Below are 27,920 nucleotides of genomic sequence, written 5' to 3'. Positions count from 1 at the left end.
CAGGCCCCTACCCCACTACCCACCACTCGGACTCCCAGACAGCCTGAAGGAGCAGGCGGCACTGCTCCCCACCAAGGTGCTTTGGAGTGCAGACGCCTGCCTGGTGACTGGCCGTGTCTGAGATGAGGACATTGACCTCCTGTCCCTGAGCCCAGTCACCTAAGTCAGCCTGCAGAGTGCCGCACAGACCCCAGAGCCACCTGGAATCCTTCTAAAGTGTCTCAGCCCCTGAGGGCAGAGCCCAAACTCACACCCTGCCCCCCTACTCCCCACCGCCACCAGCCCCTCTCCTCCAGGATAACTCAGCACACTCACCTGCGGTGCGAAGGAGTCTGGATTTTTCCTTCAGTCTCTCTACACCATCATCCAGGCCATCTGTGAATACTAAAAGGACCTGTTTTTTTTTGGGGGGGGTGGCAAGGGGAGAGGTGACAGAGAGGGTTGGTGTCAGTTGCACGTTTCTTATAAGAGACAGGAGCGAGCTCTTCTGATCATGCCCCGTGTTTCACCCTCTTCCTGTTGACCGGTCCTTATCATTTCTATTTAATGAACATTCGGGTTACACCAACCCCCACCCCACCCCAAGAAAAGGATTTGGACCAACTTAAGCTGTTCAACCTTCCAAACTGTGTCTTACAATGCCCGCCTTTCTCAGAGCCGAAACATCACAACAGCAACAAGGTTTTTTGAGTGTGTGTGTGTGTTCATGTACATATACGTGTGTGCACATGTGTGTGGAGAGATGGAGGAAGGTTATTGATATTTTCTGTCGTATGTTTTCTCTACAGTTAAAATGTGTCACTTTTGTTCACAGAAAACGTTCATTTAAAAAAGTGAACTGTGTTCGTCTGGCAATCATATTCTTTGGAAGAATGATTGGAGGGGAAACAATGTGTATCCAGTTTGGGGGTGTCACTTGATAGCCAATGTCCACAAGAGACTTCCTCATCCCGGTGGAACATTGTGGGTATCAAGGTAAGGGGCAGCAGAGGGGTGGGCCACGCGGACACAGCCATGAGCTGCTAGGAAAGGTGGTTTGAATGTAGACTTCGTTCTTATTGATTCCCACTGGGTGAGACTACGGCTTTCCTCTAGATCGGGTCTCCAGGAGCGAGCAGTCACGAAGGCCGGTCCTGCCTACTCAGCATGGCAGAGCCCTCAGGTCGGTCCTCGTCACTTCTTGTATTACCTTTACTTTCGCAGCGGCCAGGCCAGTAGCCTCTCCCAGGGACTGCAAAAAATTCGCATCCATACGGCTGTTCCTGGCAGCCGACAACATCTGAGGGATCGTGTCACTGGAGTTCACGGACTGTGAATCGAAGAGAATCTGCCCGTTGGGTCCAGGAACCAAGTAGCGAAACCTCTTGCCGACTGGACCGGGACCGCCACAGCTGATGTTGGAAAGCGAAGCCAACTGTTGGATCAGTGCTGGCAGGAACCCTGCAAGCGCCTGCTGAACTTGCCTTCCGGAAGTTGAGATGTCAATTCCTACAGACAACTCCAGGTCGCATTCTTTGCAGGCAGAGGAGAAAATCAGATTAGTCATCTGCAGACCACAAACGCATGATTGAGTCAAGAGCCTTGCCAAGCCAACCCTGATAGAAGACCCTTTGCCACACATGAGCTAAATCATGGTTGTTGTTTAAATTGGCGGGGGGTGGGGTGAGTTTGCTACCCATTAGACAGAAGCTAAGTAGCGTAATACACACTACGATATCGCGGCATGAAGTGGGTGCACATTGCATGTTTGTAAATGAGTGCAGAAGGGTATGGATCCACTCTTGGGCCTCTTCCAGTTCTAGCTATTCGATTTCCTTCTCCCCGGGAAGCTTCCTTCTCATTCGTCACCCATGCACATCCCTTGTTTCAGGGGTGGGGGGCATATGAGAAGAGGTCACAGCCGACAATCACCCTCAGTGTCTATTCCCCCGTGTGAAGGCTTTCAAGCTCTCCTTGGAAGCCCATGTCTAGGATCAGAAGGTCCATTGATCTCTCAGGCTGTAATCTCACGTTCCGGGGTATATCAGAAGACCAGCCACAAAATTCCACTGAAGAATTGACCACTGATGCTCAGAGACACACCTAGTGAAATGACTAAAACAGTAACTTATCAAACACTATGAAACAGGGAGCCGATGGGGCCTCTAGGTGTCCCACAGGCTGCAGAACCGGACTGTGAGTGCTCACACACAGGCGCTCAGGGGCTGCGACCGGACAGGTGTCAGAGTTCCATCGGGCGGATTTCAATGAGCAACCTTTCTTTGGTTAGAAGCCAAGAGCAATGCCAGGGTCTTACGTGGAAAGCAAATGTTTGGAGAATGATGAGGGCAACAAATATACAAATGTGCTTTACACAATGGATGGATGGATGGATGGATGGATGGATGGATGGATGGATGGATGGATTGTGATAAGCGTTGCATGAGCCCCCAATAAAAGGATTGAAAAAGAAGTCAAGAGAAAGCTACATGTGCTGCCCAGTGACGTCATCAATGGTTTAAGAACAAGGCCAACTCACCGCCATCGTGTCGCTTCTGACTCATAGCGATCCTAGATGGGGTAAAACTACCACCGTGGACTTCCGAGACTACAGCCCCAGCTTTCTCCCACAGAGTGGCTGATGGTTTCAAACTGCTGACCTGCCTTGTTTTGGATCGTGCTGATGTACACAGGTTCTGAACCCGTGTGGATTCTGAGCCTGTGCAAACCAGTACGATCCAAACCAAGCCAGGACGTGTAACCGGCTTCTCTGTAGCTCATCACATAATGCGGTATTCGACTCTGAAGCCCTCAGACCAAAACTGGAACAATTTGGAGGGGGGGGGGGGAAACAAGCACGTACTGGATGTTTCACTGGTGCAAATGTCTTAGTGGCCCCAAGAGTTATAGGAGCCTGGCATCCAGGGCTGGCCTGAAAGCTGTCAGTGCACCCAGTCTCTCCCTCTGAGCCAGCTGGCCAGATCTGCTTCTGGACTTGTCAGGACAAAGGGTGCTTTCCTCCCCACTCATTCATATAAACCAGCTCTTGTTGGTTTTATGTTTGAAACCTCCCATTTAAATTCACCAAAGGGAGCTTTTGCAGCTGTAATCCCATATCTATATTGGATACAATTTCAGAAAGGAATTTCCTTTTTGCAATAACGACATATCATTTGAACACCTTCAGTTGCCTCTCTGCTTTCAGTGACGCTTGGTTATTGTAACAAGGATCGCTCCTTTGCCTGTTAATGGGAAGGCTTGAACCTTGCCAGATAATCTCTGTCTTTTGTGCTTTATGATTCTGGACTTTTTAATTAAGTAGCTTCCAGCCATTCTTCAAGTGCCTAGAGAATTACATCTGAAAAGCTAAGACGCAGCTGAAGATAAACACAAACCCTAATTTACTCTGTGGTGCCAAAGGAACGGAGAAGAGAACCTGCATTCCCTGTTCAGTCCTCCCCTTCCTTCCTCTCTCTCCCCTCCTCGAACAATGCCTCCCACTCACTGTCAGCGAGTCCGTGCCCGCTCATAGCGACCCTAGAGGACAGGGTAGAACTGCCCCTGTGCGTTTCCAAGTCAGTAACTTTTTAAGGGAATAGAAAACCCCATCTTTCTCCTCCAGAGAGGCTGTTGGCTTCGAACTATGAACCTTGGGGACTGCAGCCCGATGGGTACTCCCTATGCCTCTGGGATCCTAGAATAATGCCCAGCCATATTTAAACGAACAGTTTGCTGTGTGAAAAATCTAGACTGCTTAATGAGGGATATCCCATAATGCATGCTTACTTAAAAAAATAATCACATATATGCTTGGTTGTCTTGTTTTTTCAAATGATTTCCAAACCCACAGAGAGCCCTTAAAGTCACGGGATGCTCTCGTAGATAGCAAAGGCAAACATGTTCATTTATCATCTAGAACTTCCGACTTTAGAAGTTCAATGGGATTCAAAAGAAAGCCTTGCCCCCAAAATAAAACCTGGCCCCTACTGGGCCTCAGATGTCCATAAAGAGGATTCATGGGAGTAAGGGCTAGGGCTTAGTCTTTGGCCCCAAACTGTGAGAGAGTTCGCATTCTGCTTCCCGTGCTGTGCTTCTGACCTGCCTCGCTGTTGTATCTGGAAATTGGGCATCACGATACGAGCCTGGGGCTCATGTGAATATCAGATGAATGAATATAATGAATGATGATAATGTATGTATATAATGATTATAATGAATGTATAGGTGAATGATTGTATATAATCCAATGCTATGCAGACGGTGAGAGACCGAGTCGCAAAATCCAGGTTGTGCTCCTCGAGGGCCTAGAGGCTGCCCTGCCTTTGACCTTCCAGACTACATGCCATGAGTGAAGCCCTGCTCCTGGAAATGGAGTTTCGGTTACTTAGAGGCAAAAGCATGCTGACTGATAAAGGGAATTCCCTAAAATAAAAGAACGTTTGAAGTGCCCATTTGTCAGACTTGATGATATTTTCCAAGGCGATCACCCGGGAAAGGCAAGTCTTGGCCAAAGAAAGGTAAAGTCAAAATAGCAAGCCCAGACTGGTTTGGGTTAAAATCTAGAGGGGCGCCTGCCTGAGACAGTGTGTGTCTGTTTCATCAGAGAGACTGTCTAGCTGACGTCATTCTCCGAGTCTGTCCCTGTTGTGTCAGGTCCAAACCTTCAGCCACCTTAGGAATGCACATTCCAGCCTGTTTCCATCTACCCTAACAGAGAACAAAGGCAAGAGGGGAGACCCTCTGTGGAGACATGGTCCTGAGAAGGCGCAGGCCCCTCTGGAGGCCAAAGAGATGAAAGTGACAGGGAGGGGGAAAAAACAGATCTGAACCCACTGCTCTTGAGACAATTCTGACTCATCGTGACCCCACAGGACAGGGTAGAAGTGCTCCTCTGGGTTTCCAAGACTGTAACTCTTTACGGAAGGGGAGCCTCATCTTTCCCCCACAGAGCAACTGATGGTTTTGAACTGCTGGCCTTGAAGTTAGCAGCCCAACTCGTAACCACTATACCAGCCAGGTGCCCAGGGAGGACGTGAATCACAGGGTCGGCGCAGTCCAGTTGTCCTCCCCACAAAGCTATGTGTTCTTCCTAGCACAGCTGAAGGATCGATTTTGTTCTAGGAACCCAGTCATCAGGGTGCCCGACGCCGACAATGGGCACGTGAACCAGACAGCAGTCTATCACTCACCTCGAGGTGTGCAGACCTGATAAAGAATCTTCTTCTCCAGGTGCTGAAGGGACTCAAAGTTTTCTCCGTAGTAGACTCTGTCCTCATCATTCGTAATCTCCAAAAGCTGGGCCCTTCGCGCTTCTCCCACCCCAATAGCAAAAATAATAATGTTTCTGTCCCGGAGGACCTTGGCTGGAGCTGCAACATTGTCCTTGGAGACCCCATCGGTGACCACAATCAAATACTGGGGAACACTGGGCCGCCCTCCTCGGGCGGTGTCAAAGAAAGGCAGGGTGAAAGTCAGAGCTTTCCCAGTGTGCGTCCCATCGTTGATTTGCTGAACATCCGCGATAGCTCTACGAACATCCGCCTTCGCAGAGTACTGGCTGAGCCTGAATTCTTCCCTGGGGTCTGAGCTGAACTGCAAAAGGCCCATCTGAACCTCGTCCGGGCCGATGTTAGATGTGTTCACCATTCTCTCCATGAATCCCTTCATCTTTGCAAAGTCCTTTGATGAGATGCTTTCCGACCCATCAATCAGGAAGATAATGTCAGCTTTCCTGTCCCTGCAGCCTAGGGGGGGGGGACAGAACAGATCATCCTTTCAGAGTCTGGATCCAATTAATTACTAGTCCCAGGGACAAGCTGGAGTAGCATTCACACAACATAAAATATTTGCAAAGGGGTGAAAGAGGACCACCCCCTTGACTGCGGGGCGGCTCATCGGAACGCCATTCAGTTGGTTGTGCGTCATTCATGGGAAAACACATTTGCCAAGAGCCATTTTCTACGGCCCTGCACAGAGCCATTGGGAAATAAGATACAGCTGTGTGGTGAGGATATAAAAGTTGACCGGCTCGCTGCCTTAGAGGTCATGGTCACTCTGAGGGGGTCTCACTTGCTGACCAGGGGATTCAAATGTCAAGTGTGATGCCTAGTCAACTAGATGGGGCACGTGTACTTGGAAGGAGGACACAAGACGGGGACAGAAGGACACAGAGAGGGAATTGTGAACAAAACCTTGTTTGACGTGTATGAGAGGTTGTGAGGGAGAGGCAGGAGGGAGGGAGACACAGAAGGAACAGAACTTCAGGGACACTGAGTTTCTGTTAGGGGTGATGGGGGTACATGGGGAAAGATGAAGGTTGTACATGATGAATCTGTTTACTATGACTCCATCACTCATTTTATGAAAGAAGAACCGGTGCTTTGCTACCTATGTCTTTATTGCGGTGCAGAAATGAAAAAAAGAGTCTTACTTTCTGAGGAGCAGATGTCCTGTACCACGTCTTGTTGGATGGCCTTTAAGGAATCGAATTCATTCACAAAAAAGATCTTGTCGCCAGCCATTTGTCTAAGCTCATCGGTGTGAGCGTCTCGCACTCCGATTGCGTAGATCATGACAGCGTCTCTCCATAAGGCCTCCGCGGCCTCGGCCACCGGGTCCTCAGATCTCCCATCCGTGATGACCACGAGATAGCGCGGCACACCGCCACGGGCAGTGTCTGCGATGATCTGCTTAATGTCAGTCAAGGCCTGGCCGGTATTGGTGGCACCTCCCATTTGCCGGATGCCCTCAATGGCCGTCTTCAGCCCCGCCACGCTGGTGTGCTGGCCTAGAATGAGCTGACTCTGAGTGTCGAACGAGTACTGAACGACTCCAAACTGAACTTTGTCAGGCCCCACCTGGAACATCCTGATCACCTCGTTCATGAACACCTTCATTTCCAGGAAGTCGTCGGGGGTGATGCTGCCAGAACCATCCATCAGGAAGTAGATATCTGCCCTCTCGATCTGCACACAACCTGGGCAAGCGGAAGAAACAATAACCCAAGGCGTGAGCGCGGAGCGGGATGGAGGGGCAGGCAAAACGATGGCTCTCGATCCCCCCCGCCCCGTGCCTCCTCAGCACTGACTGCCCTCCAGACCCCACAACCACTTTCTACTGAAGCCCCCCGCAACAATGCCCGTGTGTGCTCTGACCCAGAAGATGGTCAGCCCGGAGGCTGGACAGGCCCGAATGCCCGGGCGTCTATGTGGGAACTGCCGTCAGTGGCTGACAGAGTTGGTGGACAAAAACCCCAGCCTCTCAGAGGCGGGTTCTACACAAGCTCCCGGAGGGCAGCGGTAGAACGGAGTTCCGGTTGCTTACAGCAGTAGCCTGCTCATGAACGGATCCTGTCCTGGCTCCCTTCGCCTTCCTGGTCTAGGGTCACCTCCCAAAGAAATCATTTGCATCCAAGGCCTTGTCTCAGAGTCTTTTGCTGGCGAACCCAACAGAAAATAAGAAATAAATATGCTGACATTTCACAAATGGAGACATTGAAAGCAAACTACAGAGAAAGAGAGAGAGAGAGACTCTATCTGGAGCCATGAGTCGCCTCCGTGCACATCAATCTTGTCTCCCAACCCAAGGGAGACTTGTGCCGCCAAGTGCACCTTTGGAAATTTAAAATTCCCAGCTTGAAAGAGGCCTTCCTTAAACAAATCACTTTGTAATGTAGTGCAGACAAAAGGGCTCTAAGTCTGGATCCGGTCTCCACCACTTAGCACAGTGGTTCTCAACCTTCCTAAGGCCACAACCCTTTAACGCAGTTCCTCGGGTGGTGGTGACCCCCAACCATAACATTATTTTCATTGCTACTTCATCACTGTCATTTTGCTACTGCTATGAATCGGGCGACTCCTGTGAAAGGGTTGTTTGACCCCCAAATGGGTCATGACCCACAGGTGGAGAACCTCTGACTTAGTAGCCGTAAGACTCGAGATGGTGACTCCGCCTCTTTGCATGCCAGTTTCACAACCTGTCAAGCAAAGGCCTTGCAGCCGATTCAGTAAGCTTATTGCAAGGCATCACTAAGATCAAATTGTCTCTCTAAGTTTCTAACTTGAATCTAAAATATTAGGCTCAATTTGGAAACCATACCAAAAGACCAAACCCACTGCCATAGAATCGATTCCAACTTGGTGATGCTATATGGCGCTTTTAAGGCTGTGAGTTGTCATGGGAGCAGACGGCCTCAGCGTTCTCCAACTCCAAGGGCAGTTGGTGAGTTTGAAGCCCCAATCTTGCAGTTAGCAGTCAAGTGCTGACAGGCAGGAGAATACATCGACAGAGCGATATTCGTAACAGTCAGTAAATGGAGCATCCAGGATTTAAAACTCATGCAGTTGGTTGGTCTGCTCTCGGCAAGGCTGCAGTGCAAACTCAACAGCTACTCTGTGAGAGAGAGAGAAGCCTGGCTGTTCCTATAGATCTGAGTAGCCTCAGAAACCCTGCATAGGGTCTCCAGGCTTCGCAATTGACTTGATCAAAAGTGAATGTGTTGGTTTTAAGCTTTGTACTCACTTTTGTGTGGGCACTCCCCTAGCCGACCTCCACTGAGCTAGCTTCCCAGAAAAACGGATGCTCTCCCTGCCTCCCCTCTGTCAGACCTACTGAGTGCTTCTCCCGCAAGACCTGGACCACCCCCTTGACTGCGGCTCATTGGAACGCCATTCAGTTGGTTGTGTGTCATTCATGGAAAAACACATTTGCCAAGAGCCAATTAGGTTGATCCCCTCCCCAGCCTATGTTGTTAGAATTACATAATTCATCAAATATTGTACAAATCAATGAGTCCAAGAATAAAAGAAACCCGTGGCATCTATGAACATGAGGGTCAACTTATTAGAAAAGATACAATGAGGGTTTGTTGTTGGTTTGTTTTGTAAGTTGCTGGGTTACTAGACGGGACTACAAAATATTGAATGGGGTCGGGAAGTATACAAATCAATCAGGGCTTCTATACTGAGATTATTTCAAAGGTGGGTAAATTCACTCCTCACTTGAGAGAAACGGGAGCCGCGATGAGAGGAAAAGCAACTCGTGGTGGATGATCAGGGAAATGCACAGAGCTCCCGCTCAAAGAAGCCTTGCTCCTCCGCCGAAAGATCGACCAACGAATGTTTTTATGTCTTATCAGCCAGCGTACGTTTTAAGTTAAATTTTTCAACTTGCAAGTGCATTGGTGTCTTTTCAAAAAGAATCATTTCCTCCCTTCAGTCACTTCCCAATCTGTTCAATCTCCGCTCGCTCAGTACCACACAAGGCTTCCTCTCTCGACACACGCTTACCTTCATCAGGCTCTCGAGGGCAGTGAGGGGTAAGACAGGAGGGGTGCTTACTGTGACGTGATCTTCTTCCGAATTGTTGGGAATTCAAACAAAATAAAGATTGTGTAAACTGTCATTCATGAAAGCGACAACTTGTCATCAGAGGGGAGTGGAGGAAGTAGGCCGAGGGAGCAAACTGAGTCAATCCTTAACATTAAAAGATCAGGGTGGGCAAAGGCCAATCTTACCTTTTTGTGGAGCAGAGCTCACCCAAAGATCGAAGCCCATTTTGCCCACAATATCAGGGCAGAGTTGATTCTTAATCTTGTTCCTCACAATGAAGAGTTGCAGGAAAGATTCCAGGGGGACTGCATGCTGCCAAGGAGGATACGATGCCAATTTCTCCAGGCCCTTGCTCTCCGAGGCAAGCTGGGTGCCCACTGCGTAGATGGTCACCCCCGCCCGACGGAGGAGAGAAGCTGGCCGGGATACATTATCTCGGGAGACACTTTCTGCGATGACCACAGCTATCTGCTGCACCCCGTGGGTGGACCGGCTGCCCTTCTCCTGAATGAAAACCTTGTGCCTGAGGAAATCCAAAGCAGTGCCAGTCTTGAGCCCTCCTCCTCTTCCTCGGGGGGTTAATTTATCCAAATGCTCCAAGATTTGTGCTGTATTCTGATATGTGCCCAGCGAAAACTCAAGTCGCGGCTCCGTACTATAAAAGACCAAGCCGATTCTCACAACATCCGGGTGGATCTTTAGAGCGCTGACAGTGGACTTAAGGAACTTAACAACCTGTTGGAAATTCGATTGGCTCCCTCTGCCAAATTCCTCAATCAGGAATACGACGTCAGCTGGAATAGCCACTGGACATGCTAATAAGAGAAGAAGGAAAAACACAGAAAAGATTTTAGTATGACAAGACAGTAATGCAGATCATTCTTACTTGGGCTGTAAAATCCGTGTGGTGATATATTCCTATACGCTGCAATAAGATACTTAGGGCCATCGATTATGAACGCATCCATCATGCTAATTATTATGCACACGTTTTAGAACTGAGAGAAAAACGTGGGGTGGCATGCTGGCTAAAGTTATACCAGCTTCAGAAGTTTTCTCCTCAAAGAGTCCACAGAGCACTTGTAAGATACATACATACTCGAGTATCCAGAAGAAATTACTTTAAGATCACTTTCCAGTTTAATCTCCATTCGTTAGAAGCACCTGTGTCTTGACCCCATTGTCCTAGGTGCAGGAGACCCTGGATCAAGTTCATTGGCCAGAAACTCCATTATATTCCCCACTGAGTCGAAAGTTTCCCCCTTCTCTTGGCAAAGATGAAGTGACAAATTGTGACTATGGGCTTGAGCCCCTTTCTCAGATAAATTTTGCGTCCCATCATCTAGGGGACCATCAAAGTTTGCAAGGTCCTGTGAGAAAACTTTGTCAAAATTGGGCTAGCTGGCTGTTCCATTTTTCCATAAAAGGACTTTCTCTTTAACCTGCTTCAAATAGACTCGTGGAGTTAAGGCTGAATAAACTCCCTGCCAAGAGAAATGCAGAGCTCTAGCTCCATATCTCCACCTCTGAGTCAGTGCCTAACGTGGGGAATCAACTCTATCTGAAAACCAAAGAGATTGAGATCTGCTTTGACTTAAAAAAAAATCTCCCAAGCAGAGAGCCAAAACCACCCAGGCATTGAGGTGCATCCTTGTGTGCAAACAAACTTTAGAAAGAGACCCAAGGGGCAAGTGAACGCAGTGAGCTTCTCCCTGATTTCTAGGACTCCAGATGTCCCGAAATGCTCCCCTTGTTCCTCCTTTACAGGAAGAAATTGGCCCGTGGCTAAAAAGGGGGAAGGTACTCCCAGTGTAGGCAAGTCTCCAGCACCATCTCTAGAAACCCCGTCTTTGATTTCTCCCTGGCTTCAGTTGCTGGCACCAAGTGACGCTGTAATTCGCCTTTTCCGTTGTCTCTGGATTCATCACCTCTCCTCATTACTTGAGCCTCCCTTGGGCAGGACCAGAAAGCCTCCCCATGCGGGGCCTTAAATCCTCCTGAGGCTGAGGTCTCATCTGGAATCTGTCCTGACCAAAGACTTTCTTAAGGATTACTTTGGCCGCGTTCGTTCTCCTGCTCCAACGCCCATGATGACTTTCCCTAAACGGCATCTCTTCCAGCTAATCTAAACTCATCCCTCACTACTTCTAAACCCTCTCCCACCCCACGGCAAGGGGCTTCGTGTTTCATGTTGCTCTGCACTCACACCGTTCATTCTCCCTCCCACCCACTGAGTCACGCGGTTCCCTGGACAGGCATGCCCTCCTCGTTTCTCCGTTTGTGAAAACCACGCTCCTTATAGAAGGAACAGCACACTCTTCCCATGTCACCTTCTGCAGCATGCCCTCATTGTTCTACTTCCTCTTAATGGAAGGAGCATCCATATTGGCGGCTTAGTTCCTGATCACCTCTGCCTGGGTGTGCGTCTTCTTGTCCCAACTGTGCTTACCATGGCTGCCCATAACCGTGTAACCGACCCCTGTCCCCAAGCTTTGAATGTTGAGAGGTCTGAACAGAATGGTGACCATCAGGAAAAAGAAGGCTGAGCATTTCCAGTTAGGGGTGCCAAGGCACACGCTTCACCAAGAAGGTAATTTGGGAACCGAAGGGCAGGGTTTTGCCTGAGGGTCTTCCTGGCTGATGCAATGTGTTCAGAGGTAGAGACAGAAGTCAGAGACGGGGCATAGATACAGCAAAGGGCGGGTGGCTCAGTAGGGCTGCAGGGTAGAATGTGCACTGGGGTTTTCTGTGACACACGGTTCGGTTGTTCACACGAACAATGGCGCCCATCTCCAGGGGACGTGCGGGGGCGGGGGGAAAAGAGAGAGCTGGATTACCACAATGGCGAGGAAATATTCTGGCAGGGACCAGGGACACTAAACCTCCTATAATACGCAGGAAAATCCTTAATCACAAATCATTCACGGCATCTGCCTGAAGCACTGGGAATGCCAACCCAAGGACTGTATTCCGTCTCTGGGGAAGCTCGTTGGTGTACCGGAAGAGGCAGCTGGTATCTTGGAGTGTTTGTCAGACAATCACTCCCTACCTCTCAGTTTCACAGGAGGAGGGCACTCTGCTCCGCACAACTTGCGTCCAGCAATAAGATGTTAATGGACACAATGCAGCAGAGGTCTGGAAAGTAACCATTATCAGAGAAAGAGCATGTCCCGGTTAGCTTGATGATCCAGGATTGTCACAACCAACCCTGGACCAGTTATCCCCACCCCCACCTCCAACCCCAGCCCAGCCCAGCCCAGTCAGCAAATGTGTAAATGAAGACTAGTGAGAATAAATTTTCCTGTTCAGCACTAAATTTTGGAGTGGTTTGTTACACAGCACCATTGCATTCATAATTAACTAATTCAAGTTGTGTGCCCAAGACAGCCCCATACGTGTTCCTCTCCCCCATCCACTGGTGCAGTGCCCCAGTACTTGGGAATCCAAAATGCCCCCTTGTCTGACCTTCTGGTGCTGCGATAACCCAGAGACACACACACCCTAGGGACCCAAGCTTACCTACTGCATCCTCCTGGATGACCTGGGTCATGACCACCGGCTGCTCGGTCTCTTGGATCACCACACGCAAATCCTGCAGCATCTGCCTCACTCCATCTTCTCCTTGGGTCTCATACACAAGAGATGGCGTTCCCAAGTCCGCCAATTCCTGCCTGTCGACACTCTGCATGCCCATGGCGATGACTTTCACACCTTTCTCCCTCAGTGTCTGTGTGGCCTCCCAGATCTCATCCTCGGACTTGCCCGACGTGATGACCACGGCATACTGGGGCACACCCTGGAGAAACCGGCTCCCCGCTTCTTCCCGGAAGAAGGTCTGACGAATGTACTGCAGGGCTTTGCCTGTCCTCCTAGAGCCACCCCGGAGCCTGAACTGCCCCTGAACGTGAGCGATCACCTCGCTCTGCGTCTGGTAGGTATTGAATAAAAATTCCGTGTGACCTTCATCACCATACTGAGCCAGCCCGATCTGGTACTTGTCTCTGCCAACCTCTAGCATGCCAGCCACTCTGGAGATGAAATTCCTCATCTGCTGGAAACTGGCCCATGATGTGCCCTGAGAGGAGTCAGCAAGAAAGACCACATCGGCGTAAGTCTTGGTGAACTCTGAAACAGAAGAGGGAGGGGAAGGAGAACACACCGCAGTGAAGGGAAGTGCAGCTCTCGTGAAATCGGAATACTAAAGGGTAATCGGGCACCGCATGGAAGTCAACGCCACTGAAGGGTTAATGCGGACGCTGTGTCGGTGAATGTGTGGGCACGTGTTATGTTCACCGTCACAGCAACAAGAGAAATTGGCTCTAAGGGGCTTCCCAAAGAAGCTTGGGAGAAAGTAAGTCTAAAAGACCATGCGAAAAAAAAAAAATTTAAAAAAAAAATAAAAATAAAAATTAAAAAAAATAATAATAATAAAAAAAAAAGACCATGCGATTTTTCCATACATTCTCTGAAGCCCGTGCAAGGGCATTTTGTACATGGGAAGCTGAGTTAGAGAGGGACTTCATTTATACAACACTGCTTATCAAAGGAGCCCCCCCCCCCCCCGTGCCATAGCGGGTTACAAGTTGGATTGTTAACCACAAATCACCAGTTTGGAACCACGAGCTGCTCTGTGGGAGAAAGAGGAAAGATGAAGCCTTCTGCTCCCTTAAAGATTTACAGCCTTACTGGAGGACAGAAAGAAGAGGGAAAAAGAAGAAAGGGGAATATACATGTACATATATATGTAAACATATAAATATTTAAATATAGGTATATTTGTTTATGTATGGATGTAAATGCAACAAGGAAGCTGATAGACTTTGGGCCTCTAGTTAAACCTTACCTCAGTACAAGAATGGTTTATTTCAAAAAGGTGGCATTGTATGATACCTTCCTGGCACGATCGCCGAAGACAAAATGGGTGAATAACCAAATGTGGTGAAGAAAGCTGATGGTGCCCAGGAGATCGAGGGGGTCGAACAGCAGAATTGTATGTAAATGGATATATTGGATGGTGTAAGATGAGACTAAATAAATAACTATAATATAATATAAGTTATTCCCTGGTGGCGAGAGGGAGGGAGAGGAGCTGATATCAAGGAGTTCAAGAAGAAAGGAAAGGTTTTGAAACTGATTGCGGTAGCAATTGTACAATGCTGCTTGGTGTGATTGACCTGTGGAATGATATGATGCCTGTAGAGCTCCCAAAGCCCACGGTGCCAGTTTTACCCTGTCCTGTAGGGTCGCTGTAAGTCAGAATCTATATAATGACCGTGAGTTTGAGTTTCAGTGCATACTGAAATTCCATCTACTCAGGGTGGCAGGTCTGAATTATGAGGTTCTCTCCATATTTATATTCTACTGATTTTTATATTTTTATTAAACTGAAGGATCTTCAACCAAGAGAAGAAGGGGTGAATTAAACATTTACTGGGCAGTGATTTTGTGTTACAGCTGTTTACATATTTTATCTGATTTATAAATCACCCTACACAGAAAATAATATTATCTTCATTGGGCAGATGAGAAAAATGTGGTCGAAAGAAGGGAATCTGCTTTTCCACAGTACACAGCTAGAAGGTGGAGAAGCTATAATTAAATCCAAGTCTGCTTCCTCTGGATGTGATTGAACTATTGATTTGTATGGTACGTAGATTATGCCAGTAAAACTGGGGGTGAGGGGATATCCAGGTCTGCTGAACTCTGACACCTGCGCTGCTTCCTCCGGACCACTCTGCAAGATATTCTTTCCTTTCTACCTGTGAGAACTCTCTCAGTCCGTCAAGCCCGTGCTCAGTTGCCCCGCCCCCTTCTAGGAAGTTCCCCAGGCTCTCCAGTGATGGTGAGACAGCACCGTCCGCCCTGCCATGAAACCCAGTTTATTCCGATTGTCTTGTGGCTGATGGTGTGGACCTGTGAGCTCTTCCTGAACACGAGGCCCTGTATTCACCTCGTCTCCCCTGCTCCATCCTACATGGCACCTTGTTCATGTTTATTGGATTCAAGGACTGAGTTGTGAGCAGATACATTGCAGAATGAAGCAAAGACACTGATTAATAGAATGAAAGAAGGCATATAAGCCCATGCTACATGCTCAATTTACAATGTTGGAATATTGCTTACTTCCCCAGTGGCAACCAGCACGGCTGACTTATTGACCCAAGCTATAGGAATCATGGAGTTACTATCACTCCAAGTCAGTGCTATGGGAGCGCTGATGGACTGGCTTGCTTTGGAATTCTCTAAAATAGAAAACAGCTTCTTGTTCCACATTAATGAACTCAAAATTGAAGTCACTGTTTTGTAATAAGGTGTCGCTTATCCTGGTACCAGGGTTTCATCTGATTTCAAATGTACTGTGAGAGGGTGGGGAGGGGCAAACTTTCTTCGCCAAGATGTAAAACACAACTAAGGGAAGTCAGTGTAGACTTTCAACACATACTTGCAAGTCCCTTCCACAAAAGAGATTTTTCACACCTAGAAAAACAGAGTAGCAATGGTCAAGCCTAGACTGTTTATCAAGATAACCGTGTGCTGCTCTTGTTCAACGAGTCTGTGGGAAAATGAAAATATAACTAGGGTCCTTGGCAGGGAATGGGATTTCTTATCACTTAGAACCTTACTCAGGTCACAGCATATTCCATGACAAATGAAAAGCTCCATGTGCATCGATTCCAGGAAAAACTCCTATCTTGTTGTCTCCCCTGTTCCCGAGTTGTCTTATTGTTTGTGCTTGTACCCCTCCCTATGGTTTAGCTCAAGGCCTAATAAACAAGAAGTGTACAATAAATGTCTGAGGAACTCAATTGATGGTTACCAGAGCACGGGCAGACAGTCAGGAAAAACCAGCTCTCCTCCTCACACTCTGTACGGAGCGTATGCCTATTCGCCCTGCTGGTGCACATCAGTCATTCTCAGAACCCTCCTGTTGAAGTCACCACAGACAGACTGGAGGAGAGTCCACGTTTCCCCAAGTATGGGCCGTTGGTAGTAGAGGAAATGGTTTCACATGGCAGATGGCATGGCATTCAAAGATCAGCTATTCACACAGTGAGAAAGTTGTTACCTTTTCAGTTCCTTGCCGCACCACGCCCCCACCCCCCCACACACACACCATTTAAATAAAACTTAGGGAAACATCTGGTTTGATTTTAGAATGTCTCTGACATCTCCCTATCCATTTGTTGGCTCTCTTACACGTCATTATGAAAGACCCAAAGTTTGAAAAGGACATCCTATGTGGGAAAGCAGAGGCTAAATGAACATGACGGATACAGTCCATGAAATGGATTGACACAGTGGCCTCAGCATTGAGTCCAGCATACCAGGACCCAGGAAGATGCTAGGGGACCGGGCAATCTTTTGTCCCGTTATACCCCAGGTCGCCACCCCAACTGGCAGTAATCATTTGCTAATCTCCTTTCAAATCAGAAAGGCATGAACTTCTGTGGAAGGAAATATCTAGCTAGGATGTTTAAACTTATGTGTTTTACCATGTTGAATTCTATGGTTTCTAAATCACTCATAGTTCTACCAGGAAGAACAGAATGCATTTCATAATGGGAGGATTTAATGTAGGGAAATGGTTACACTGAGACAGAAAAAGGCAAGAAGCCAAACAAAAGAGACAATGGAGGATTAACGACAATAAGAATTAAAAAAACAAATGATCATGCAGGCTGGAGGAACACAAGGACAAAGTGATGTAACTGAGGCTCAGGCAAAAGGAACCGGAAGTTAGTTCTAGGCTGGCAAGTGTAGCAGAATGCGGGACCAGCAGAGATGGCCAGCGGCAGATGTGAGGTAGAAGGGCCTTGATTTCTCTCTTCTTTCCACCCTGCTAGTGATTCTTACTGACTGAAACCATCTCGCATAGATGCCTGACACACACCGCTCACAGGGGCCCCGCCCTGCCACATAAAACAGAGAGGGGAATGATGCAGAGCAGGGGGTAATCAAACTCTGGACCAACAGCTACCTTCTTTTTTGTGGTTGTAATTTTTTTTAATTAAAAAATGTTCTTATTTTCTTAGTTGTATTATTATTTGGTCTAAGTTTCAAATACCTGCCCTTGCCATTAGTGAATTTGTTATCACTAAAACTGCTATTTGAGAACACTACTAATTTTCCACCATGCAGCCATCATCTTCCTGTTGTCGTAACTGTTTGAGGTACTTTTGAAAGTGTACCATGTTTTATTATATTCATATTGGGTTATATTTCACATGTCACATGATTTCATTGTTCACTTAAATTAAATCTGTGCAGCAATCAGCACCACAAGCAATTTCAAAATATTGATTTTTTACACTCATTGCCATCAGCTCTCCATTTGCCCACCTCCTCCCCCTGCCAAACACCCCTCGGTGGTTTATCAATCCAGTTACTCTCGCTAGAGATCGACCTACCCAGGCCTTCATAGATAGAAAAATCATACAAAATTCAGTGTCGACGTGTATTGTTTTCCATTTGTCATCGCCGGGGTGGTGAGCCTGAGAAATCAATGTAAAGGACATGAAAGCCAGTGTAAAGGAAGAGATGGGGAAGCATGGTTGGAGCGGTGGGTTTCATCAGAATTCTTACCTTTAATCTTATCCTCCACGGCCAAGCACAGGGTCCGAAGGATGTTCCCCGAGAGTTCCTGTAGGAGGTTGAAGTTTTCAGTGCTGAAGAGGAACTTCTCAAAGGGCTCGCTGGCTATTTTCTGCAGCTCCTTCACATCTTGGACGTTAATCCCTACCACGTACAAAGCAACCCCATCTTCTTTCAACCTCTCAGCCATCTCCTGCACTTCATCGTTGGACTCCCCATCCGTCACCAGGATAACGATCTGAGGGACACTGTCCTGGGCCCTGCTGCCAGCTGCCTCAGTCAAAGAGTTGGTCCTGATGTAGTCCAGGGCGCTCCCTGTGTTCGTGCCCCCCGTGCGGTAGGGCAGATTCCGGATCTGCTCCAGCACCAGGCTCTTCAGAGGGTACTGGTTCAACTGAAAGGCCGGGTAGATGTCGTCATTATACTGGACAAGTCCCACCCTGACCTGGTCGCTGCTGATGTTGAGCCCCAAAACAACAGCGCTAAGGAAATTCTTCACTTTCTGGAAGTTCTGGGGTCCGATGCTGGTTGAGCTGTCCACTAAGAACACAATGTCTGCCAGGGCTGCTTCTCTGCAGGCTGTAAGAGAAGGGGTGGAGGGTGACAGGGGATAGGATCAGTGAGCCTTCGCTCAAGATGCTTAGAACCAAAGCCGGACTGTGGGCAGAAAGGGTGAGTCATGCCAGGGAAGCTATAGCCAACGTTGCTCAGACATGACCCTTCGATGATATTGTGCTTAGATGTGTGCCATCCCCTTTGCCTTATGTTTCCTCCAACACATCACCTCCTGGGGTTCTGTCCTGCTCCACTGATACCTCTAACCTTGAAATCCATTTGGGCAAGTCTTGGAAGTTTACTCAGAAGAAAAACGCCCCTGTAAACAGAGCAGCATCCTGAGACAAAGACTGTTCCCTTCTCAGTAGGTCTAAGTGATCAGCCCGCCTCCAGCCTCTTGACAAGGAAAGCTCCTCGCTAGGATGTACTGGCAACAAAAATCTGGGCCCCATCCCGTACACCATGATATTGCTCATCTCAGCTTTATCGCTTAGCCCTGTGAACACTGCCTAGGAACCTCTTTGAGACTCGGTTCTCTTCTCCGCAGCGCTGAGCTCTTTATACCTGAGTCCTCCGACTGCCACAGGATGGTTGCCCGAATCAAATGTGATGCCCTGCTGCAGCCGGCTGACTCGGAGCTCTGTCCGGGATCCCTTGAATGCGTTGTCACTGTGTCTTACCGTTCTCTTTGGAGGACCATCCTCCGACCACCGGAGTTGCTTGGCCTGCAACACATGGTAGCCTAGCTCCTTACTTTGAGGCAAGACGACGCCCATTCCTGAGTTCCCCTGAAGCGTAAAGCACCCTCTGCAGAACTTGTCCCTGAGACCACAGCCTTACCTGCCTTCCTCTACTCTGCCCGGCACGTCCTTACTGACTTCTTTCCTTGGGAGCTCTCCATGAATGTATCTGGAGGTACCCCAGTGGTTAGCTCAGGCTTGGCTGCTGGGGAATACAACTTCCGGCACCATTTCTAGAGGAAGGGGTCTGCTCTCAAAAGCTAGGGGTGGAGTCCCAGCTCCACCATTTACTGTGTAACCTCACTTTCCACTTCGATAAAACAGAAATAATAGTAATAATAATAATTTCCCTACAAAAATTAAATTCCAATGCTGTAAAAAAGAGAAAGGTGACATAGCTAACCACAAGATTAGCTGTTCAAGCCCACCAGATGCTCTGGGGGAGAAAGATGAGGCTGTCTACTCCTGTGAAGATTGAAAGTCTCAGAAACCCAAGGGTGAAGTTCTGCTCTGTCCTATAGGGTCACTCTGAGTGGGAAACGCCTCAATGGTAGTGAACTTGGGAAGGATGAAAAGGCAACATCTAGGTAGACAACTTCTTCCCCAGGTCTCTGAATCTGGCTTGAGATTGTCTATGCAGGCTGCAGTCAAACTTGGGCCATCTTAGCTTTGGTCAAAGCTATGTCTTATCATCTAGGGACTTTTGAAATAAGTTGGTAAATGAGAATTGTAGCCTTTTTAAAGTTTTTCTTACTCACAAAAATCATAATTTTCCATTGTGATTATTCTGCTGCTGTTAATGATTTCATGCATCCATGGTGCGATCTTTTGACAATTATACTCATTTTTGTGTTGTTCAAATTTATAACTTGTATGAAAGCTTAGAATGAATGGTTCTCTGTTTAATTCCCTTTGCTTTTGAGATAGCTTTGGGTCGTACACTGGGGCTCATGGGATGTCAGGTCTGACTGCAGAGGTCGGAGGGATTTGTCCTCTCGTTATCCTGGTCCTTTATTCTCTGTTGCCACTAGACTTCAGCTATCAGATTATTCCTGGTTTTGAAATCGTGTTCTTCCCCCTTGTAAGCTCAAATCTAGGCACTTACAACTTTTCGACATAGTTAAAATCCTTACGAACTCTCTGGAATTAGGATTTATATTAGCTCTCCTGTTTTGAGTTTTCACTTCATTTTTATAATGGTTCCCACCTTATAGTCTATTGACCCCTTGCTGCTAATGATAGTTTACCTGTGGGTGTCGAGATAACATGCCTTTTTATCACTAGCACCCTAATTATATTTGTCCTTTATGGGTTAGTAGTCATCCTATCCTCCTTTGTGCTCTTTCTGGTAGACGTTTATTCTGTTACTGAAATTATTTGTATGCACTTGCTAGCCCATGTTTATTTCTCTTGGAGTTTATCAAGGAGTTTCATTAACGCTTTGGTGTTAGATTGCCAACTGCAAGGTAGGCAGTTCAAACCCACCAGTACCCTCCTCAGGAGAAAGGTGAGGTTATTCGTTCCTCTGGGGATTTACAGCCTTGGAAAACCTACACAGGATCACTATGAGTTGGAACCAACTTGATGGCAGTGGGTTTGGAATGTGGCACCATTGATTCCATCTGTATGCGGTTGGCAGCCCATGTTTAGCTCTGTTGGGCTGTGTTTCTCCATGATGAAGTCCTCCTTAAGCTTTCTGCTCATGCTGTGGCTCGTTCATCACAGCCCCAAGAACTCCTGGCATCAAAGTTCATTTGTTAGCCTCGCTCAAGCAGTCGGCCTGGATATGCCCAACGGCCCCATCAGCTGTCCAGCAGAACTCAGAAATGGTGGCAACCCCAACAGTTAATTATTCCCATGCATCTCCTGCGGTGATGAGCAGACCATTTTGGTTAAGAAAGCATTTCAAGTAGGCTATTGCGCCCCTCTGGCTTATCACGTCACAGATGTCCTATGTCAACTTAATCCAGATCAAGGATGAGGCTATGGACAATTACAACTACATACCACCCATCTTGTGTATGAAAGCTATCCTTCGTAATTCCCAGAAGTCTTGGAGACTGTGATCCAATTACTTTTGTCATGAACAATAAGAACCAGCCGAACTAAACCTGTTATAAGTGGATTGTCCAGCCCTCACTCCACACCTATGCAAAACCCAGAATCCACTTAAGATGGGGGAACAATTATCCATCTGGAATCATTCTCTAACAGAAACCTGGTGTGAACAAGCCAATTAATACATCCCATTTCTTCATGGTTACACTGGGAAGAAAATGCTTGGTGTTCCTTCTGCACACATCTTCTTATGTGAAGGACAAGGGTGCCCTGTGAGATATATATATATATATATATATATATATATATATATATATATATATATATATATATATATATATATTCCTTATTCTGACTCTTTCTCTTGGCTCTACCATGCCCAGACAGTTGGCACTTAAGTGGAAATGCTGTAGACATCCATACACACGATGAAAGCCCTCATTGGACTGTCATATTAGGACCAGAATTATTAGAGGGAAAAGGATAAAAAGAGGTTTCGATTATAGGCATAAGCCATCAAAGACAATCTTGCTATTGCCAATACCTCTTGCTGTACCTGGATAGAAACCTCTTGGGAAGTTGAATAAGAAATGGATAAAATTCCCCAGGAAGTTACCTCGTTACAGGTACCCCAACAGGGATATTGGAACACCCTTTATGATGTATTCCGTTGGTTGTCTAAAAGAGTAAGCTCCTACATAAGATCGAATTTTCTTTGTGTTAATTATGATGATAATTAAAACACGTGTTGAATAAAGATTACCACTAATGACTTGACCCAGAATAGCAACCCAATACCCATACCTAGGTAAATGTGTGTTGAAGCTATAAGAATGGCCCATTAATTGGGGAGGAGGGAAAGTGATTTTTTTTCCCCCGCTGATATGCAATAGGTTTTCAAATGCAAGCTGCCATCCTGTTCATCCTTGATGACAACCATTGTAGAATGGGGAAGAAAATTAAAATTATTCAACACCCAGAAAAAATCTTGCAGAAGAAGAGTTAGTCCTCTGTGGAGATAAACAATGGATCATCCTAAACATAAGAACTCCCCTAAAAAAAATAAATAAAATAAAATAAAAATAAAAAGAACTCCCCTATACGGAGGTAAACATGCTTAGTGACACCCAGGTATTTTTAGCACATTATATCTGTGTCTTAGGTGCTTGTGGGTTCAAGGAGTCACTGGGGGCCTTGGGGGTGGTGGAGCGGTGAGGAAAATCAAGCCTTTGCAGGAAACAAACAAACAAATGGATTCTTAAATTGATCAGAGGATGTTCAATAAAATCCCTGATCCAAAGACAGGAATTGTAAGAGAAAAATATTCTTGGACTTTTGACCAAAGTAAAATGCCTGAACTAAATTCATGTTTCTGCTATTCTCAGCAGACTTAAAAATTGATAATGCCTGTTCTTTTAGGTCCATTAGCTAGCAACCATGGGTAGCTAGGGAGATGTTTCTCAGTGATGGAATCAGGAAGGAATGTACTCAAAGAACAGAGGAGTCTTAACGCAGATGCATTTGCACAAAATGGCCTTAGAACTATCCCTTTCATGATAAGAATGCAGAAGCAGTATCTCAAGAAGAAGGCTTCAGGCACTGAGCTTGTCATCCTCCCAGGCAACTGCGAAGAATTTGCTTGCTAAGGAAGGGGATATGGTGCCGTTTTATTGCCAGTGATGGTACCAGGCATCTCCAAGGAATGTTTTATGTCAAATTAGACATTTTTATGACCTGTTCTGGAAAGACTGCCTCATAAACAACATAAGACTGTTACTGTAAATCTCACTGCCTGAATGAACTTTTATACTTCCTGTAACCAATCTTGGTAGCCAACTTAAATGTAAGCATACAATGCAAATCCCCTCCCCCCACCCCCCAGTTTTTCTTGACCCTCTTCTGGCTTCAGTGGCTGTTTAACCTAGCCATGATTTTTGCTTTAACTTTTTTTAGCCTTTACAACAGTTTCTGCCAGAGTCCCTCTCCCCACCATCACCGTGTTTTCATTTTTGTGAGATGGTCATTTCCTCAATTTGAACAGTTCTTTCATGACTCATAAATCCTCTGCATTTCATTTAACAGTTTGAGTCATTTTTCATGATGACGCTTCTTCAAAAATCTTGAAAGGGTATATAAAATATGATATATGGATTTGGCCATACAAATGCTATATTCCTATCACTCACATACCAATCACATGAGAGGTTTAGATTATAGGTTTAACTCCATCAGACCCATCTGTACTAAATCATCCCTCCTTTGAGTGCATTCCGTCCACATCCTTATTTGATCACAGAGAAAATAGATCCCTAGTTCCCATGATTACTAGCTAAATAATAAACCTAAAAGAGAAATCATTGTTAACTTCAATTTTAATTCTGCTGAATATAGAAAAAACATGAATTTTGTGTAGATATTTTACCTGAGTCAAAGGTTGGGAAAAATCTGTCTCTTACAATTCCCTCTTTTTGATCAGCGATTTTATTGAAGAGCTTCTGATTGACTTAATTAGTTTTTCTTTTCTTTTTCTGTAGGGAAGGGCAGCAAGATGTGCTGAAAATGGCAGGATGATCAAATATGGTAAAATTGTTAGCATCTCTTCCAATTCTCCATATATATATATATATATATATATATATATATATACATAGAGAGAGAGAGAGAGAGAGAGAGAGAAACCATAAATTCTTGTGGGTTTTTGATGGAACCTATAAGCAACGTTCTTTTTCCCTGCACAAAAGCATAATTTTTATCAGTTTATGCCCTATAATTACCCAAGTGAATTACAGATATGATAGTTAATAATGGGAAATGATTATGGGCACCCCTCTGAGGTAAGCACTCTCCCCTGTACTTTACATGCATAACTTGACTGCTCACAACAACTCTGAGGCAAGTATTATCATCCTGTAAAGCAAACGTAGGTTCAGAAACTAAGTAAGTTTATCCAAACTGACTAAAATAAACTAAAATTTTATTCCAGAACTTTCTTTCTTTAAGTTTACTCTTTTAACCACTGAATTATCATATTGGAATTAAAATAAACTTCTCGGGGGTGCAGCCACCCCTCTCCCTCCTTCAGCTCCTCACCTGCACAATATGGGTAAGCCAATAATCATATCATTCTAGGAACAAATAGTCCTTCCTTCAAAAATGGATTTACACTAACTGCCTTAGCCTAGAGAACCAGCATATGGGCCATGGAGATACAAAAACAACCAAACAAAAAGACTGACAAATGGTTAATGATTGAAGCGGTGTGTAGGATACAGCTAGTACAGTGAAATTTTAATTTAAAGATTAAACCTACAAGGTTAACTCTGCTCACGCAACCAAAGCACTTTACCGGCATGTTCCACCCCTTGCCCTCTCCCCACCCCACCCCACGCCGGCCCCCCACGCCGAGTTTTAGCCCCAATCCAGCTCTGGAAAATACAGGAAGTAAGAGAGATGAATTAGGCAGACAGAGCTTTGAGCGCTGTGTCTTCTGGATCAGAACCATCAAGGGAAAGCTCTTGTACCTGGGGAGACGTGGTCCACACGTTCAGCTGCTTTTACCAACGTTTCGCAGATCTCCTGCTGCAGCTTCTGGGCAAGCCTTCCCAGGCCGGGGAAGTTAGGAACCAAAGTTGCAAACTTCTCCTCGGGACTGCTTGCCATCTCCCTGAGCTCTGCCCAAACGGCATTGCTGATGCCAACAGCATAAAGCAGGACGCCTGCCCTCCTCAGTGCCGCGGCGTGCTCATGGACGTGGTCCTCGGCTGGCCCGTTGCTGAGCACGATGGCCAACTGAGGCACTCCACGGCTCCCACGGCTGCTGGCTGCTTCCCGGAAGTGGTGATCTAGGATGAAACGCAGCGCCAGGCCTGTCTTCCTGCCTCCGGGCTTAAATGGAAACCTCTTAATGTGCCGCAAGACATCCGTTTTGCGGTGGTAGGTGGTAAGAAGGAACTCTGAGCTGGGTGTGTTGCTGTACTGGGCCAGACCCACACGGATGGTCTCTCTACCGACATTGAAGCCAGTCACCAGGGTGGACAAGAAGTTCCGCACACTGCGGGCCTGTTGGGAGTTGATGTTGGCGTCCACCAGAAACACGATATCACCCACCGAGGCCTCCCTGCAAACTGGAGAAGAGAAGCACTTTAAGGAAAATGTTAAAGACTTGACACTATTCTGCTGGGACTCCTGTCTCCCAGAGCAGCACTTTCCGATCCCCCAGATCCAACGACAGAGCGCCCTAATGGCCACCAACTGGAACTCTACCCAAGCTCACCGACCTTTCCTTTGCTTCTCATGCCCAGCATCTGCCCTGCTCACCTGTCGCCCTTTGTGCCATGCCAGCATACATGTGTCTTTTCAGTTAGGTCCCTGATCCTGGCCCTCACGCATTACTGGAACCTACAAAAGAAATCAGCTTTCCACTAGCGGTGGGTGCTGAGGGTAAGCAAAACCTAGGTCCCCTTACCCAGTTGGAACGCCTTTGCCCAGTTGTTTCAAGGGCTTCCACTAATCATCTACTTCTGTGGCTTTCTGCAGAGCTCTGGCCTTGAACAAATGTAGTGGCCTCATTTGGAGGCGACATCCTTGCTCAATGGCTTCCCCTGCTCTATTTCACTTCCCTCGTCCCCTTGTAGGATCGCCGTAAAGAGCATTTCTTCACAGTAGCACGTGCCCCTGAATCCCTGTCCCAGGTTCTGCTTCTAAGAAAATTGACTTTGACCTCGACCACTTCCTGGCCAGACAGCACTGGCCCCTTTTAATTTGATGTTTAAGATTACCTAAATCATGGCTTGTATTCGCCCTCTGATCCCCCTCAAGTTTGCATTGGACAGAATCACTTCTCCCCACACCCAGCTATAAGATAGAATGGCCCTAACAGTGACCAGACCAACGGGGACCTAGCTGGGACCCCCTTGGCCTCCAACACAGAGAGGGCCAGTCATCAGCAGGCTGCAGATGTGGGAAACAATTCCATGGACGTGTGCACCCTGCTATGGTGGTTACTAGGCAGGAGTGGCAGCTGAGCAGTTGGCACATGCCTAGCACAACTGAGAAACTAAATGATTTAGCTGGTTTCATTTTTTACATCATTTCATTGAAACAGTCATGTGTGATTAGTATCTTGTATTGAATAGCACAGGGATAGCATAAAGATTTTAATTTGTTGGTCTCACAAAGAAGGGAATGAAGAGCTAGAATGGTTTGTTTTTTTTTTTAAGAGTGCAGATCAGTTCAAACAGACTGAATTTGAACGCAGAGTTCCTGGCATTCAGTTCCTGCCCTATACTGCCACAAGGGAGATTAAATGACCAACTTGTGTGACACAGAGGCAAAGGATTGAGAGCTTTGAGGAAAAAGAAAGATGAAGTGGGAGTTTAGATTCTTTTTAAAGGGGGAGGACCTGCAGAAAGTTAGTGAAAACCAGGAATACTAAAACCATCTGTCGTTTCTGAAGCCCTGGCCCCCAGCCCTCAGAAATTGTCTTACTCTTTGTGATAGTTAAGGTTTATTGTGCCAACCTGGCCAGTGAACACATGTGGGATTCACTGAAGGGTGGACAGATAAATGTCTTGGTGAGCCTCGCCCTTCTTGTCTCTTGCTCTCTGATAGTCGGGCAAGTTGCGGCTGCCTTAGCTAGTTCTCAGCCTCAGCTGGCAAGGCTCACTTCCTGCGAGACATCCCTGAGGAGAAGTCACATGGACCTGCCCTGATGCAGCCCTGGGGGCTGGATCAGCCACGTGGAGACCCCTGCCAGTGCTGAGATGCTTACATGTTCACTGGTTCAGCTTTCCTACTGCAGTTGGTGTCATTATGTGTGTTTTGTGAGATGGAGGAGGACTTTGTAGATCAATGTCGGACATATGGGCTAATGTCGGACTTATGGGCTTGTACTGGACTGAGTTGGGATGCTTAATGTACAATTACCCTTTATATCAAACTTTATCTTTTAAAATGTGAGTGTTTATGAATTTTCTCTGTTCTGCCTAGACTAGCACACTCTTGCTATTGGTTCATAAAGGCAAGGGAGCCATCATCTGAGGAAACACAGACAGTCAATGGGTCTTGGACCCTTTAAGCTTTATTTCTCTCTGGGCTTTCAAAATGTTAGCCTGTAGGGAAAAGAGACTCTCTCGAGAGCTTCGGGAATTTTTTTTTTTTTCCAAAAATGTCACTAACATTCAGCAAAGCTATCTGTCTTGTGGTGACAATTACTTTCCTAAAAGCTTTATCCAAGAAGATGGATCAAAATGCAGAGTCAACAGGACAGGCCTATGTTGATGAAAGCTTTTCAGAGCTTGATAAACTATTCAGAGATATAGAATGCTGATGATGCGCCTAAGGAAGTAGGTCAGAGGTTCAATCCCATCTGCTGCTCTGAGGGAGAAAGATGAGACTCTCTGCTCCTGGGAAGATTTCCACCCTCAGCAACACCAGACAGGGGCTCTATAAGGAAGAATCTACTCAATGGCAGTGCATTTGGTTTGGGTTTGGGCTTGGCCTAGCATTTTTTCATATCTATGTTTTGTCAAGTGGTGCTTGCTAGCTGCTGTCGAGTCAACCTGACACTCATCGCTGACCCCATGCATGACAGAGTAGAACTGCTCTGTGGTGTTTCCTAGCTTGTGCTTTTTCACAACAGCAAACCACCAAGTCTTTCCTTTGCCAA

General features: G+C 46.7%; 1 protein-coding gene across 1 annotated transcript in view; it reads right to left on the bottom strand.

Annotated features, from left to right (window-relative positions):
* LOC142445403 (collagen alpha-4(VI) chain-like) overlaps positions 1–27,920 on the bottom strand; it is a 126,338-nt gene that overhangs the window by 84,922 nt on the left and 13,496 nt on the right. The window contains exons 3-10 of the mRNA XM_075547203.1: positions 24,775–25,377; positions 17,892–18,479; positions 12,828–13,433; positions 9,494–10,123; positions 6,410–6,955; positions 5,169–5,723; positions 1,190–1,512; positions 316–394 (exon numbers count right to left, since the gene is read on the bottom strand). Of these exons, the coding sequence (XP_075403318.1) occupies positions 316–394; positions 1,190–1,512; positions 5,169–5,723; positions 6,410–6,955; positions 9,494–10,123; positions 12,828–13,433; positions 17,892–18,479; positions 24,775–25,377 (3,930 nt within the window). The remainder of the gene's footprint in view (positions 1–315; positions 395–1,189; positions 1,513–5,168; positions 5,724–6,409; positions 6,956–9,493; positions 10,124–12,827; positions 13,434–17,891; positions 18,480–24,774; positions 25,378–27,920) is intronic.

This window comes from Tenrec ecaudatus, chromosome 4, assembly GCF_050624435.1.
Source record: "Tenrec ecaudatus isolate mTenEca1 chromosome 4, mTenEca1.hap1, whole genome shotgun sequence".
Lineage (NCBI taxonomy): Eukaryota > Metazoa > Chordata > Mammalia > Afrosoricida > Tenrecidae > Tenrec > Tenrec ecaudatus.
Note: the sequence above shows the minus strand (reverse complement) of the source record. Positions and strands in the feature narration are given on the sequence as shown.